The sequence below is a fragment of the Manduca sexta genome, chromosome 24 (assembly GCF_014839805.1).
Source record: "Manduca sexta isolate Smith_Timp_Sample1 chromosome 24, JHU_Msex_v1.0, whole genome shotgun sequence".
Lineage (NCBI taxonomy): Eukaryota > Metazoa > Arthropoda > Insecta > Lepidoptera > Sphingidae > Manduca > Manduca sexta.
Window position 1 is genome coordinate 6,892,790 of NC_051138.1, and position 18,273 is coordinate 6,911,062.

The window sequence follows — 18,273 nt, forward strand, 5'->3', positions numbered from 1 at the left end:
ATGTTCAGAAATACATCACCAAGCATAATATAGTTATAATATAATAATATAATAATTTTAACCCCTGTATTATACACTGTCCCACTGTTGGGCACGGGCCTACTCTACTACTGAGAGGGATTAGGCCTTAGTCCACCACGCTGGCCTAGTGCGGATTGGTAAACTTCACACACCCTCGAAATTCCTATAGAGAACTTCTCAGGTATGCAGGTTTCCTCGCGATGTTTTCCTTCACCGTTAAAGTAAGCAATAATTCTCAAAGAATACACACATAATTTTTTAGAAACGTCAGAGGTGTATGCCCTTGGAATTTGAACCTGCGGACAGTCGTCTCGGAAGTCCGTTCCACAACCAACTAGGCTATCGCCGCTTACAATATGGTTAATCATGATAAAAGGGCAGCTCCTCTGAATACAAAATTTCGCATACATGTACCAAAAAGATTCATTTGGATATTTTGTCTAAGGTCATACGGTTTATTTGCCGATAAAATCGCAAACATTTTATCATACTTATAAAGCAGTCAGCACAATATTTCTTATATAATTTACCTATATGGTTAAATTTTGCCGGCGTCCTAAAACCGACTTACAGCCGTTTTCAATAAGCGATCCTAATCTCAATTTTCAATCCGATTCCGAGATTGAACCAATCAAAAAAAAACATTTGTAAGCATGTCAAAAACATCTTTGTTCTGAATGGTCTATTTTTGAGATGGATCGAATAAAGCGATTGCGATCGTTTATTGAAAATGGTGATTAGGTGTTAATAAATTTATTGATACCGCCATATCAAACTTCCATGCAAAATAAAGATTTTTTAAAAACTCGTGGCAAATGCGCATGTCGCATAAAGTGTATAAAAGTAAAGCTAATTCTAAAACTACGTTTAACTTCTGTAAAACTTCGGCTACCATAATTTGTTTAATTACACGTTTAATAACCGCTCTGAAATGTTTTTGTGTGCCATTTAAGAAGTAAATTAAATTTATCACAAACAATCAAAGACATAAAGACGTAAACATGTTTGTTGTGTCTTCATTAAGTTGAGTGGAAGTGATACCGTAATGACCAGTTGATGTTGGATGCCGTGAAAACTCGAAGATGTGGTGCAAATCGAGCGGGCGGATGCTGTCGATCCTCTTCAGCACGCTGCTGCTGGGACGAGCCATTGCAGGTACAAACATATTATATTTTTCTGTTCTTAATAGCCTTTGATACGTAGGTAGTAGTAGGATATTCCTAACTGAAAAGAAATTTCAAATTCCCCGATAGCGACGATTGAACATAAGGATTAAACCTCACTCATATAAATGTGTCGCGTTCCAAGCTCCGTCTGTCCTTTTTTTTTAGTTTCATCTCATTTAAAAAACATTAAATGTACAGTGTCGATACCAGTCATCAAACCAAAATATTATACATATCGTAGACGTATTTCATTTTTAAGTGAGGTAATATACGTTACTTAAAAGGATAAAATTTATTCGCCGTACTAATTGTGCACTTTTGCCACCAATCAAATTGTATTTTCAGTTATTAACAGGCCGCCATAATTGTATTGACTGGCAAGAGATATATAAACATTTTCATCAATCGAAATTCTGTCAGGAAGCTCCTATACTTAACATCATTAATGTTATACAAAACACCATCTTACAGAAAACAAGACGCAAAGTTTATAGTTGCAATCTTTAAGACTGTCGAAGAGCAAACAAACTTCTTTCTAAGGATCTCTGCGGTGGCTATAGACCTGAGTAAAGAATAGCTGTCAGCTGACACAACCGATGAAGCTGGAATAAAATGTTTTTACAAACCACAACTTCAAACTGCATTTAACCAAAACGCTTTTATATAATGATGCTACAAGTGGTTAACAAACAGTAATTTAAATGCTCTCATACATTTTCATCCTAATCAACTTTACCCTCACGTCAGTCGGCGCAACATGTTTTTATTGGTTTATTGTTCAGTGAGACTGAATATGATTCTTTGTTTTTACTAAATTGGCACTCTTTACGATATAAAAATAATTAATACAAAAATTAAGTTTTCGGACAAAATCGAATGTTGAAGGTGTTCCAAGAACATTTCTCTCATAATATATTAAAAGTGAAAGTTTCAATGAGCCCGTGTCGTCCTCTTTTCTTTTTACTTCGTGGATAACTTGACTAACATTTTTTTAATGTACTTTAACGCGTAATAAAACTAACCACGCTTGACTGGCCTGCCGACACTCGTACAGTGTCGTACAATTTTAATGCAGTCTCCTTTTTGTCTCCCAATTTATTCAAATGTAATAGCGGAATTTTTGTTATCTTCATAAAACAACACTAAGTACATCTTGCACCTTTGCAGTGCATGGTTGGACGTACTAATAAATTGAAACAAAGTTAAGCCTGTATTAATCTAAAATTTACAAGCTATAAATGAACTTATAGAAATCTGAATTATTTCAATAAAAAATACTTTGCTCTCGTTTATGAAAGTATGCGGTAGTAATAATGGGAATTACTTTTACCATCGGAATAATTCATCCGCAACGCAGAACCTTCACTATAAATTATTTAAAAGCCATTTTATATTCCAATATTAAAATTTCCCGAATCCATACACGCCAGCATAATCAAAACAATTCAACCGCAAATTCAAAACATCTTGCGCACATATACCGTACAAAGAAAGGTGTTTGAAACCTATAAATTATTTATAACATCCGTGTAAAGATTCAGTACAAATGCAACGTCACACTTGGCTTCTCGGAAGGAACAGAAAGTCCGATTCGATGCTTAAAGTAAGCTTGTTTTGGATATACGCGACAAGGACTACATAATAGAACACAAAGAAGTTTAGAATATCTTTAAGAGAAAATATTTGAAAAACATTTGGTTGTTGTGTAAATGACATGACCTGTTTAGAATTGTGGTATGTCTCTCATATGTGAAAGTCCGCCTGGTTAGGTACCACTGCAATGTCTATTTCTGCCTCCAAGTAGCAGTGTGTAGTCACTGCTGTGTTCCGCTTTAAAAAACATTATAGCCAGTTTAACTACTGGATATAATAAGACTTATCATCTCATGTCTCAGGATGGCGAGCGCAATGGCATACCAAACGTAACTTTGTCCATAATTCAAGGTAGGTATTCGATGGTGTTTCTATTGTTTATAGGCGGTGGTATCGTTTACTATCAGGCGAAAGGCAATCTCGTCTCGTCAGTCAAAGCACTAAAAAAGAAAAATGTACCTTCGGTATTGGATGACTACATTACTTAGTTACATTGGTTTGATGATTGAAATTATCATGTGTAATAAAGTAAGCCTGATTGTTGCAGAGCAATACTGAGCATTAATTTAGATGAGCGTGAAAGAATTTCACTTGCATGTAGTTGGTATGTACAAGATTAAATTAATTGCGCTTTGATTACGAATCGAACGACAACGCGTTCATCAAATAAATCTTATGACACGAATGGTTGTTGATAATATAGTCTTTGATACAATGAGAGAAATAAATGCTTACAACAATGCCTGCCGCAGTATTACTAAATCTGAAAACTATTAATACCTTCAAAGGCAGCTCAGTGCAGTCAAGTTCGCCCTAGCATTCATTGTATCAATTAGTGGTTGGCTGAGTGGATTATTTTAAACAACAGCTTAACGAAGCGCGATTTCAGAATGATGTGCATGTTAAAATAAAGCAAAATAAAATTAAATTTCACGTTAATTAAACTCCTAGACGCTAAAGGTAATTAATCTTGTAAAGTTTTGGTAGGAACGTTTAGATCGTAATCAGAAACGCTTGATTATAATTTGATGAAAGCAAATTTACAGGATTTGTGACAAATATTTGGGATTCAACTTAAATAAGAACTATGTTTGATAAGAACGAAGACAATATTTTCTTTATATAAATGATGATACTTTAATAATAATAAAATCATGTAAATTGTGCAAACAATGCCGGACATTGAATACAATTGTCTTTTAATAAACAGCATTAAAAACTTCCAAAATTATCATGTATATCTCACCGCTACCATTAAATCTTCCGCTATTCTCAACGTTAATTCCTCGCTTTGTCTAAGGCCATTGTTGCTTCCTCCGGAACATATTTTTAGAGCTTCCCTAGAAATTAATCATTAAACAATGTTGAGCTAAAGGAAACTGATGGTTGCCCCAGAATAAAATATGACTGAAAGTGGCACGCAACCTAAAATACCTTTTACTTTTTCGGGAATGGCGAATACGTATCAAAAACGGCTACACCAATGATGTATATAAAGAAACTACAGAAGAACTAAGAGCAAATAGTATCATTGTACGCAAAGTGGTAGTACATAATATGTAATAGAAGTTTAATGGGTATTATGGGTATTATGTTACGTTGCTATGCTATTATTACAAGGAAATTTAATAGAAGTATAGATACTAATTAAGTTCGCCTTCACCTTTTCTTAATATTTGTAGTGACCGAGATGGGTTAGGTAGGCTTGCCGTTTTCACTGTAGTCTCGGAGGTATGTACGTTTCACGCTCCAGTAATTGTAGCATTTTTCGGCCCTGACCTATTTCATGTAGCTTCAATTATCGCTGCGGACATGTCTCTAAAATTTAGATCTATGAAACTAACTTACAATGAATTATATGAATCCGAGAAGTAAATTAAAGACGTAAATTCTGCACCAACCCTTCACGGATTATACGCCTCATGATGTTTGTAAAAATATTTTTTTTAACCAATCTGCATAATCAACTGAGTAAAATATTGTGCTTTTCCTTCTACTTCAATATATCTAGTTTCTAATCTTGTGAGTTTTAAAAAATATATAATAATAAACAACCATGATGCTGATACATTGTTTACCGATGTGATGGCAGTGCCAGTGCCAAGTAGAGTGCTACTTCAAGACTTAAATATTCGTTCATAAACTGTACTACAAAACTAAAAATTACTATGATACTCAGACTATGATACACGCTATAAAACACTTATCTATTTTCTTCTCGTCAACACATAAAACCTTATATTGACACTCGGGCATGTTCACTAATTTCCCTTTTTGCCTTGTTTTAACTACCTACCTACTCGGTCGCTCTAATGAGAAAAAGATTACGATATTTTTTTCATGACATACAAACTAAACACACCTTTGTTGCGCCAAGCATAATGAATGATTTATAAACTCTTTTATACTTTAAAATCTTTAATTCTTCGGCACGAGTCATTAAGGTTCATTTGGACGTACCTATCGCGCGTAAGCTGCGACCTCGATCAATTCCGAGCGTTCCTTAACGTTTAATTATGGTGTAAATTGGTTAACTTTCTTAATAGTGATTCGTTCGGTACAAAACTTTACGTGAAGTTATACCGGTTGAATGGAAAAGTGATTCATACTACACAGATCTTTACTGAACTTCTGTACGAATACTTATTTAAATACCAAACGAGTACTTGCAGAAAACGTTTTACCAATCACCATAATAATGAACTGCTGCAACTAATGCACCTGGAGTTCGCCAAAATTAGCAATTTTTTTTTAATGAGCTCGGAATAGTGATTTCACGGCACCTGGTGTTAAGTGAAGTGAAGCCAAAGAAAAATCTCAACCAGCAGCGGCTGAAGTATTTTTTGGCACAATTATGCCGCAAAGCATGTATAGCGTAAGTCCTTACTGAATGTTATATGTTTGACTTCGTATTGTATCTCTATTTTCCAACTTGTCACCGTACCTAAAGCAAACATTATACTTATAGATTTCCATGGAAAACCCTGGTATCATCGCGGTCGAGGTGGCTTATTCTTGCTCTAAGGAAAAGCTTAGATCTACTATGTAGTCAGTAATATCCCAATAATATTGCCTTTTGCACCTCTAATGAATGCAATTAAGCTGATGTAAGTACGAGTGCGTGATATCATTGTATCCATTGACAAATCTTAGTTATTCTGCTTAATATCACAGCTATTTTCTTGCTTATATACTTTATATTCGCCCGGATACCGACCACCGTACACAAGGGTTTAAAACCCGCACATAGTGGTCCACCTAACGCCTCGCGTTCCGGGATCAGCCTGTGTATATATGATCCCAACAGACCGACATAATTGTATCGACTGTCAATGGGTAATCATCTCTCGTCAGTCATTTTATTGGACCCTACTCCACTTACCATCAGGTGTAGTGGGGTCACTACCGTGCCCGGATAAAAAAAATAACAGCGTCTAAATTGATGCTGGTTAAATAATACCATATAATCGTAATAGTTTTCAACCGCTTGCTGCTACTGCGCAGCCACGGCTATGCAGTTGATAGATAATAATAAAAAATAACGTTATTTAGGTATTATTTTAATCACGCAATGTGCACGCCGCAAAAAGCATATATGTAATACATACTAATATATAAAGCTCAAACGTTTATTTATTCTTTGCTTGAACGCGGTAATTTCAGAATCTACAAAACCGATTTTGTATTTTTGTCAACCGATTTTGTAAATGTATCCAGGGAAGCGAAACTTTTGTTTTGAATTTATCGCGTTTAGGCAACAGACAATTGCGGCGGGGACTTTGTTTTATAATATATTTCTTAAACATTTTTAAGAGGATTAATTCCGTCTTACATGATTGTTGTGTAACTTTAATCGTTTACGCAGTGCACCGAAAGCACTCAAAAGAAATAAATTTATCATTTTTCCCAGCTTTTTCAAAATTTTTCATTGATGCTCCGCTCCTGTTGGTCATAGCGTGATTGTATATCTGTAGCCTTCCCCGATAACTGACTTATCCGACACTAAAATATCTTCAAATTTGAACAAAGCGTTCCTGATATTAATGCGTTCAAACAAACAAACAAATCCTTTAGCTTTATATAATAGTTTAAATTATACACGAGTATCACTGTATGGTCCATGATAATCTTTTTTTTTTAATATTCCTAATAATTAATAAATATCAATTACTACAAAAAATACATAAGTATCAATTTAAGTCTGTAGGTATATATTTTGTAGATGCATATTTACATATTGCACGCATTCTATAAATAAGCAACCTTTTATCTCAAAATAAACTAGACATTGGATGCAAGTATCGTTCAAACAATTTCCTTAGAAAGTGTTTGCATATGAAATGTGAACAAACTGGATGTCCTAAAAGCCAGAGCGAACACGAACCGCGTTAAAGTAACAAATAACAGGTCACGATATTAGCATATATAATTTATTCTATATTCATGAATACAACATATTCACAGAATTAACCATTAAAATTTTATTGTAATTCTTTGTTCACTTGATTCATTAACAAAATTATAAGAATTGAAAAAAAATTGAAACAGCTGAATTAATATGCGGTTAATTCAGCTGGTTTTTTACGTGAAGAAACTGAATTACCACCACCGCCGAATCCATGGCCCATAAACAAGAGAATCAAGATTCATTCGTCTAAAAATTTCTTTATTCTACAGTTTAAAAATGAAAAAGAAATTAAATGAAATGAAGCTTTGAAGTGTCCGTCTCATTTCAAATCTAAGCTACATGCTTTACGTGGATCCATTGCAGACGCCGCTTCTGTAAACAGCATCTTATGCAAAGTCAGTCGGCACTTTGCGCATAAACAGTTCCTAGGTCTTATCGAAGCTCTGTCCGCTTAGATTTCTAATATTGTTGTCTCTTTGGAACAAGTCTACAATGACAGCTGTTTCCAATAGGTAGTATTAACAATAAAAATAAAGTAGGCATTTACTGAATTATTTATATCATACAAAAGATTTAAAAGTAAAATATCGGAGCCTGGAAAATTGTCTCCTTAACATGCATACATCACAGGGTGAAAACAAGGTGGGTAACGATTTAGGACACTTCATTTGTGATTATGTTAAGCATTGTTAATATAAGATTTATTATTGTTTAATATTCCAAAACATGTTATTAACATTATTTTAAATTTAAATTGACCCTAGGACATTAGGCACCAACTCCAAAATGCTTATAAACATTAAAGGAAATTGGAAGGAAGATTACATTGCTTGTGTTTTATTTATTCCTTATTAAACAGTATATAAAGGTCAATCATTTTACTTGTAGTAAGTTTTGGGAGTCGGGTTTTGTTTTGTTTATTACATTTGTAAAAACAGTCTCCAAAATTCACTACAAGCCAAAAACGAATGCAGTTTAACATACATATCGTTTATTATATCCTTCACAGTTTGTAACAACGCATTGCAAAAAATGTTATGCGTCTTAAGGAAGTCAAATCCGATAATAATATTTAACTCCTTATCAATCCTTATAACAATTCCGTAGAATGGTAACGGTAGTAATCGAAGGCGAAAGTGCTGTTAAACCGAATATCGAATCTAAAATAAGTACATTTGTAACCCTCGTACGAATCCACTGAATTGTCCTGTAAGAATGGCTAAGACAATAAAAATAGTAGACAATGCTTAAAATGAATGAAATAACAGATTTATCGTTGACCTTGAACGCAAAACATGTGGTGCTTTATGTTTAACCCTGACTGACTGAGCAAGCGTCTAAAAGCAATATCATAGGTCCTAAACGAGTGGGCTGATTTGGATGAGACTGTTTATTTCTTTACTTTGATTGGATTGTTGATTGTTTCAAGAATTTTAATGGTATTTAGTTTAAATTTAATTCCAGGCTTTAGTACAAACACAAAAGTCTCTGGAAATTATTTTATTTTATATTAAGTATATATTTTATAGTATAAGTATATCTGTATTTAAGTAGAATGTTTGTTTCATATAATATATGTATTGTCTTATTTATTTTTATATACCTACACCCACATTGTCTCATCTCTGCATCACCCAAAGATTGACTGTTAGAAAATGCCTCAGGCATTAAGTCCGCCTGTATACATTTACTGTATATAAAGTTTAAATAAATAAATATCGGTAAAATTACTTAGCGACTAAGTGCAATGCTGCCGTCAGCCGTGCTAGCCACGCGTTAGTTACCTTTTCATATTAATGTGAATTAGTTATGTATTTTTATATTTTGTTATACATAATAAGTGGTTAGTGAAACATTCATTTTATTTGAAATACTAAGTTCATTACGATACAAATATATAATATGTACAATATACTAATGAATATATTTATAATATATTTACCGTACGTTTATATTTTCGTTTTCATGTATAATGTATCGACTGTAAAACTGATATGCTCGCAGTTTACAAGTGCGAAAGAGAAATAAGTTTATAGGGCAAGAGATTCAAAATCTCATAAAAGCGCTTACAAAAGTGGAACAGGCTTGTTTTACTTACAGTATTGAGTGGTCCGCTTTTATCGTCCACACTTTGTTTATACCGATCTCCGATGAAATTCTCTTTTCCTTAGCTGCGATATCGACTGATATTGGTTGACTTTCGGATCAAACTGACGAACACTATCTATTTTGTATCAAGAAATTTGTTAAATTTTATATAACTACTTAGTATCACTACATAGTATAAAACAAAGTCGCTTTCTCTGTCCCTAAGTCCCTTTGTATGCTTAAATCTTTAAAACTACGCAAAGGATTATGATGCGGTTTTTTTTATTGATAAAGTGATTCAAGAGGAAGGTTTATATGTATAATAACATCCATTAAATAGTGGAGAAATACTGTTATTTTGTTATGTTATACCCGTGCGAAGCCAGAGCGGGCCACTATGTTTTTATATACAACGTTCACAGTTTTTCTGTAGTGTATTTAGTATCAGCACTGCACCCGTGCGAAGCCGGGGCGGGTCGCTAGTTTTTATAATAAAATGAAATTATATATTATTGATTCACATTTGCATTAGGTTTTACATTCACCTTTAATTTCGATAGAGCAGAGATGTAATCTTAATTTGTCAATATTTATTTTTATTTTATTTTATTTAACGTTATTTAGTATAGTAACTAGTAGCTAATATGTTATACAAATGTACACGTACGTGTTAGTAGTTACATCAATACTAGTACTTAGGTCCATGCGTTTTTATAGCAGTTTCTTTTATTATCTAGTAACACGTAGGGACATGATTGTAAAACGTTCACTTTTCGACCAAATTCCAACAATTACTGAACAATGGAGACAGGGTCTTTTGTAAGCGAATAGAATGGAGTGTAGAAGTGAGCCCTCTACGGAACAAAATTACATACAATTTATTGTTCTTCGAAAAGGAAGTAAGTTATTCTTTGATTTTTCCTTAACATGTGCTTCAATTTCAATTGATATTAGGTGATATTTAATTAATCAATTTTGATAGCATTATACTACAATATTATAATCAACAATATTTATGTAGGTATTTAGTTGCCAAAACCTGACGGCCCTAAAATTCCCATTTAACTAAATAGATATCATCACACACACACACACACTGACGCCTTTTATCCGAAAAGGACTAGGGAGAGGCACAACTGGTACATCCACTTTTTGTCGTGCGTCCCATAATGTGACAGGGGGCGAGTCTATCGCCATAAACGGCACAATTGCTAGACTTCGGACTAGATAGCTAGATTCGCTACTACATAGAAAAACCCAACATCACTTTGCCCGTCCTGGTATATTATATTTTACTGTGGTTTACTGTTCCTCTATCAGTGGCGAAGAGCCGATATAACCCGATTCTAATCGGCTTCCATTTATATATAATTTGTGTAGAAACTTATTATCATTAGAATGATTTGTAGAGCGCATTCATGCAATTAGTACCTATATGTTGAGTCAGGGTACCTTTCAGATAATCTCGCATTTCGCCAGTGTCCTCTATGCCAATGACCAGTCCAAAGCCCATATAAACTATGATCAGGCCAAAGAACTGATGTGCTCTCTATCCATACTAGCTCTAAAACTCGACACTAGGCCGTAAGATCGGAGATCCAAGTGGTCCGGACTATACCTGAAAGTAAGCAGAAACGATAATTTTATTTGTCTTGTGAAATAGATTTATAGCGCAAGAGAGTCCTCTACAATTATTTTTGTGAAGCAGTTGTTGAAGCATTGTGTGCTTATTAATTTGGTACTACTTCGTAAAATATTTAATATTGGTCATACCGTGATATTATATAGCCTAAAGCCTTCCTAGATAGGCTATCGAAAAATAGAAAAATATGTTCGAACCAGTAGTTCCTGAAATTATCGCGTTCAAACAATCAAAGAAAAAAACAAACTCTTCAACTTTATGTAAGTTTAGGATAGATTTTCATTTCAGTATTTTTTTAAGTTCAGATATTGATATATAACTACGATCGTCTCACATCTGCCCATCTTGCTATAATAACACTGTCAGGTATGTTATTAGATAATGTAGGTGATTTTATTTATCACTCGCTATGGCGAGAGCGGTCACTTGTCCACAAACACCTCGTGATGATTAAGCAGATTTGATTCGAAATCACTAACTCATAATGATTGGACAAATTACTTGCAGACACAATAACAGTCATGCCACCATATTTACGTTTTTTTAATAAAATTGCTACAGCTTGACGTAGTATATCACTAATCACACTTTAATAGCTTTGTTATGGTATTTTGTGTACAGTCGGCTACAAAAGTAGCTCAACAAATTCAAAACTTCAAAACGCTTCTACACATTAACTTCAATTTAAATATTCTATTTCTTTATTTAATATAAAGTAAACCCGTTAAAGTTTATTTTAGTGAAAAAAAAACTATTATTGATAACGGTGGAAAGGTTAAAACCTATTTTAAATTTTATATTTGTTCAGTTACTTTCGTTGCTGACTGTAACTACACGTATGTAGTTCTGTATTCTATGAGAGTAGAAAAAAAAAACTTGGATTTAGATCCAGATTTGCATAAGAAACATATTCTCGCACATAATCGTGAACAATCCACACAAAGCGTTATCATACACAAAAACCCGGTTTTATGTGAAAAAGTCACATAAAACCGGGTTGGTGTACTATTTTAAAACCATATCATATCCATATTCATAGATAATGTTCGATAAATGTACAATCATCTTACCTATACCACGTATACTATCGCCCAATTGATTACTCATAATAACATTATGTTCAAACATTTTAGGAGGCACAATATTATTGCAGTAATAAGATAACAATAATGACTGGCGTCATTTTATTTCTGACTAGCTTTTGCCTGCGGCTTCGCCCGCGTAAAAATGTTTTCCGAGATAAATATTTTCGGGAAAAAAGTAGCTTATAGCAATGAGGAGTAATGTAGTTTCCTATTAGTGCAAAAAAAGCTTTAAAGTGGTTTAGTAGTTTTTTGATTAGCGGATTCAAACAATCTTTAGTTTAGATATTTATACTATAGATTAATGTTTTTAAACAATTCAAAAGAAGCAGGTGATTCGTTAAAGTTTGTGTTTTTTTATGTTCCTCAGAAATCCTTAAATATTTCATTAACTGATTTATTTATTTTTTTATTATGGAAGGCTATACTTACTTTCAGAATGGTCCGATAGAATTTAAATCGGTTCAGGAGTTTGGTTTTTTAACCTACATCGTTCAAGTAAATGAAATTGCAAAGTTTACTTTCCCGTGACTTTTTCAGTGGTGTTTTTGTCTTGACTCCACAACTGATAAAAAGTATATACCTGTTATGTTAGATTAAATTTTATACTTGTTTTTAAAGGATGTTTAATGTTTTTAAAATCTTTTTAAAGTAGTAGTTTCTCCATTATGAATCTCAATCCTCACACTCTACGAACACCTACTCATCAAGACCATTCTTGTAAACCTAAACATACTGTATGTGCTGTAAATTGCTGAGGAGTTGGGTATCCCGTAGACTACATGATGCTGCAATGTCGGGTTGAGGTTGATGTATTGAAAATACCACGGAAGTAATAATATACCGAAATTCAAATCAAACGGATTTATGATAATAGGAAAAAGGTTCATCTTCAAACACATAAGGAGAATTTCTTAAATTATAGCTAAAAGGCATCTCGGTCATATAAGCTTTCAAACCAAAAAACCGGCATTCAAATTGATCCATACCTTTTGGGAGCTACGATCCTTCAGTAAGACATACAAATACTCAGATACACACCTAAAAACTAAAACTTAAAGTATCTCTCTTTTTCCGTGGGGAATTAAAAAATGTGGTATATCAAGTCGTTTGTATACTTGTTTCTTTCATCTGACTCAAGAGTAAAGAACAGTTGAAATTTTCTTTATTCTAACTGAAAAAGATATAAGTTTAAAGTCTGTATATAAGTAGTAGTTGAATTAACATAATATATATATGAGAAAAAAAGACGCAACGCCTCGGGGTCATATGTATTCTACTTATAAGATAAGATACTAGATATAGTCAGTATTATTTTTAGTTATAACATGGTTGTTAAATATGTGATAAAACATCAGAATTCAAAACAAATAATTATAAAAGTTCAATGTTATACATACTGATGTTATACGTTTACCGATATCACTTTTTTTTTTATTATTGTCTCACAAACCAGACAATACAATTTTACTTAATTCTAATTACATGTTCGCTACTTATTTAAGTATATAAATGTATGTCCTAAATTAGTGAACGCGGCGTACATAAAAATTTTACTTTTATAAATTATCTCATAAATATACACATAATATTGTAACAGTCTAATGCTATATACGCAATATCATAAGTATCATCGTAGGACACATTATTCTTACATTCACATTTGTCAACATAATATTGTAGTTACTTGTGACATTGTATCAATCCTAACATACCATTTTTAGGGTACCGTATCGCTAAAGGAACCCTTATAGAATATTTTTGCTCGGGAACTCATAGACATATCAAGTTGAAATTTATATGAAATGATTGGGTCTATGGTCTTTTTTAGCAACGCGATCAAAAGATGTGACCATTTATGTCATATATTCTGTGTTTCACTAGGGAATCACAACCGATAGGACACTTCCCATTGACTTAGAATCATAAAATTTGGCTAAACCAATGTCTTATAGCACATGGAAAGAAACGAAAACAGATAATCTATGTACTGTAAATAAAAAAAAGGTAATTGACTATGACGAACTTATTATTTACGGTTAATACAATAATCGAGTCTAGGGATCGAATCAACTTAAATTTATTTTTAGTTAAAGCAATAATATTAAATGTTTTCTTAACGTGCCTATCTATGAACTTTAGTACTCACCTAGTGAATATTAGTAATGTATGTTTTGTCGACCGTTTTTTAGAAAAACGTGAAACATAGTCGGAAGAGCGTAATCTTCTTCGACAGACGAACTATTGAACATATATGTATACTTCGATACCTTACCCATAAGTTTGGACGGAGCCCTTGATGCACAATTTCACCTCGCACTTATCTGGTTTTAAGGAACATTATTATAATATAACAGTTTGTAATACTTTCCTTTAAAACATGATCCCTCTTAGAAGTGTTTATGTATACGATACTTATGTTTATAATTTTGTATTAAAGTCAAGTATCTTTATTATTAGGTTAAAAAATAAAAACACCTTTAACTAAAATGTCTTATAAAAAAATATTTTAAATTTTTCAGTTTCATTTATTAAACCTATAATTTTAATATTATCTTTCTAGTTTCTACAAAGCCATCGTTCCAATAATTAAATGCAGTCATTGGTATATTAAGCCGAATTTCTTTTGCGCAGGATCTCTATGAATGCTGAGCATACAATGCTTTCTCCCATCCATTGCGTCTTGTAAACTTCAGTTTAATACGATCAGCTGAAACCGTTACGAACGATTCTGGCAAAAACCTTAATTTCTTCGGCACGTTATCACCAAGTGTCACTTTGTATGACTTTAAAACTGTTACCAATCCAGCCAGCATTTGCATTTTGGCAAATCTCATACCTGTAAATATAAATATACATTATATAAAAATACGTATTATCTGCAATTCAAATAAAACTTTTGGGGGATTAACACCTAAACCCTTTCATTAGAGAAGAGCAGTGAGAGGGTATAATATAATATTACAGATTTTAAAATGGCACGTTCATAAAAGCAAATTTTTACTACATATTTTTGTTGGTGTTTTCACGAATAAGTACACTTTAATCTCTAACTTCGGTATAGAAATGAAAACTTTAGAAAATACTATATATAATTCGAAAACGAATTTATTATTAATCTAGATATATCAATCGCCACATTTATTCCGATATGGATTTACTAAAATAAGATCACTAGTTGCTAAAATATATGGTATTTATCAAAAAAGTCATTTCTAATGAATATTTATACTTTAATATCTGTATACTAAATAAATAATACTGTATACTAAGTAAATTATTTGAATACGCACAAATATATAATCAATTTTAATATTTTTTAAAGTAACTGGAATGTAATAATATTGTAACGGTATTAATAAATAATATAATATTATCTTACCAATACAAATTCTAGGTCCTTCCCCAAACGGCATGTAGGAGTATGGAATGATATTGCGCTTTTCTTCTCCTATAAATCTTTCAGGGCGATATTCTTCCGGTTCCGGGAATAAATTAGCGTTATTCTGTAAGTATTGCACCGGTATGTGCACCCGCATTCCTTTCTCAATGTGAATTCCCGGCGACAAAATATAGTCATGCATCACTTCACGAGTTATGCAGCCCAACACTGGGTATTTGCGCAGCGCTTCATCAAGGCACGCGTCAAGGTACTGCAGTTCTGACAAGCTCTCATAAGTCATATGATTGTTATAGCGTTTCATAAAGGCGTCAACTTCTTCACAAGCTTTTTGCATAACCCGTTCGTTTTTAGATAATTCATACAAAGTGTGAGTTAATGTCACTGCGGATGTTTCGAAACCAGCAGCAAAGAATACTACACATTGGGCACGAACTAATTCATCAGTAACATCTACTGACGTTTTTCCATTTTCAGCGCTATGTGCAGGACGTAGTTTATCCCCTTCAATATAACTTTGTTGCTTCCATTTCATAATCAAATTAATAAAATCTTGCGTTTTTGTTGGATTAGTTTCTCTCTCTTTAAACACAGCTATAAGAACTTGTCTAAAAAGATTTAGTTCATTTGTAAACAAAGGAATTCTTAACCCATAAAATATGGATGGCCAAATTGCTCGCATGACACCTTTGAAAGCCAACATCTTGTTAGGTTTTAATATATCATTTCCAGCTTTCTTGAATGGATTTGCTTCGTCTTTTTCTATCGTATTTGTAGCAACTCCAAATACGCATGAACCGATACATTCAATTGTAAATCTCTCCATCACATTTTTTACATCCAATACTTCTTGTTTTGTATCTTGTTCTAACAATTTTTCGAAGGCATACGCATTTTGGGTAATCATTTTAAACATGTTCTTCATTTTGGCGGAAGAAAATAGCGGTGTCAAATTTTGCCGCAAAACTTTCCAATGATCACCGTAGGTGGCAAACAAAGTGAATAAATCACCATCCCTGTGTGCATATTCCGAGACTTCTCTGCCATTAAAATAATAAAAATCCTTCGTGAGAATAGTTTTGATTACTTCGGGGTCCCGAGGTATAAGCACAGGTTCTGTCCCAAAATATGCTCCAACCACCGGAGCTTTGGGAAATTTTTCACATATATCAGAAACCACCTCTCCAAAAGTCTTCCTTTGCAGAATCATAGAAGAATAGTTACCAAAAAGTGGGACCGGTGGCAGGTGCGGCACATTTCTTTTTTTCCAATAATTAAATTTTCGAGTTGTTAAATAATACACCACGAACAGTACCCCGAACACGATTACTAAAATATTAAACATTGTGCTATCGTCTCAGAGACTCGCAAAGAGAATGATACGTGTATCTACTTATCTTGTTGTTTAAATAATTACGGCAAGCTGTGTTTGTGTGCAAATTATATTTATACACGCCCAAACACTACTATAGAGTAATTAATATATGTACTACGTAACACTACAAAACACATAGCCAGCACTCGTAATGCAGAATATTATTATTAAGGTGAACTAACATTGCCCTGTTCCTACTAAAACCTAGTTTTAAAAAATCCTATTAATGCTTTACCAAACCACTTCAAATTCTGTATATTTATGCGTCTGTGACCACAAGCAAAATTTCATCTGCGACTGGTTCTAAAGGCATTTCCATTTGTAAAATGTCTGTAACTTTTCTTTAGCGCGTTGTAACAGAGGCCACGTTATTATTCCCATGAAGTAAACTTTTTTAATATAAAATAAATTTGAAGTATATTGTATTATTTTTACGATTAGAATAACACACACAATCTGTTTAAGATTAAATTATAGTTAAGTTTTATTGTTTTGGTTTGATATTATATTTTCACAAGATTTTACTGAACTCAAGTGAAGTGTTGCTTACTCGTTGCCCATCAAAAGTTTCTCATACAAACAAAAGACAATAATGGATATTTCGGCCTTTAAAATTTAATATGACGAAATTTTAAAGGCAGAAATATCCATGATTATTAATTATTTTTACATTTTTCTTTCAACTGCGAGAACTAATCACTAACTAGACGTGAATTTAAATTCTTTACTTGCCAATACTTGTTTAGTTACCCAGATTAAAGGCGAAACAAAATGTATGAAAATGGACCTTGAGGTATCGCCTTAATGTTCTATGTTATATTGTCGCCAAAAAATAATCTTATAGCATAAGATAGATCACTACGTATTTGTCATTTCTTAGTTTAGTGAGTTAATTTTGTTTCCATACAATTTATATTTTGAATACGTTTATTTTAGGTGACGACCAAGTTTTTAATTGTTTTGGTTTCATTGGCATACAATTGTTTTTAGATTTTATAGCAGTTTTTTTATATTATAATTCTCCTACTTGTTTTTGAGAAATAAAACCGCCTGAGAAAACGTTGTAAAAAAAAGTAATGGTACTTATTTAAGTATAGACAGTTGTTCATAATTTACATCCTTACATAAATATAACATTGCGGGTCATATAGGTATAATATGCACCCAAGTGCCTCACAAAGCCCACCGGCCATGTTTACGAAAATGTATTTTTTTATGATGTAATGTAAAACACATGACAATTTTTGATGGTGTTTTTATCATTAAAGAAGTAATTTGATTAAAGATTTTCGTTTACATTCCTTAAAAAAACGACTTTATGGAGATTTCAAAATTAAGCGAACCATCAAGGACTTCCTTACCTTACTAATAAAAATAAACGTATCGCATGTATTAATAAAATCAATCAATTAAAATTATTTCAAGTGGGTTGAAACTTAAATTAGGGATAAAAGTAAAGTACTGAACTAAACTGCATACTTATTGAGATATATCAAAG

At 32.8% G+C, this 18,273-nt stretch overlaps 2 protein-coding genes across 2 annotated transcripts in view; one reads left to right on the forward strand and one right to left on the reverse strand.

Annotated features, from left to right (window-relative positions):
* Positions 1–841: 841 nt before the first annotated feature.
* The window catches only part of LOC115453733, an 85,775-nt gene continuing 68,343 nt past the window's right edge, over positions 842–18,273 (forward strand). The window contains exon 1 of the mRNA XM_037442322.1: positions 842–1,176. Coding sequence (XP_037298219.1) covers positions 1,104–1,176 — 73 coding nt within the window. The 5' untranslated portion in view covers positions 842–1,103. The remainder of the gene's footprint in view (positions 1,177–18,273) is intronic.
* On the reverse strand, positions 14,486–16,989 carry LOC115449341 (cytochrome P450 6B5). Its single transcript, XM_030177118.2, has 2 exons — positions 15,383–16,989; positions 14,486–14,839 (listed from the first exon to the last, which is right to left on the reverse strand). The coding sequence occupies exons 1-2, from the start codon at positions 16,743–16,745 to the stop codon at positions 14,640–14,642; spliced, it is 1,563 nt and encodes a 520-aa protein (XP_030032978.1). The 5' UTR covers positions 16,746–16,989; the 3' UTR covers positions 14,486–14,639.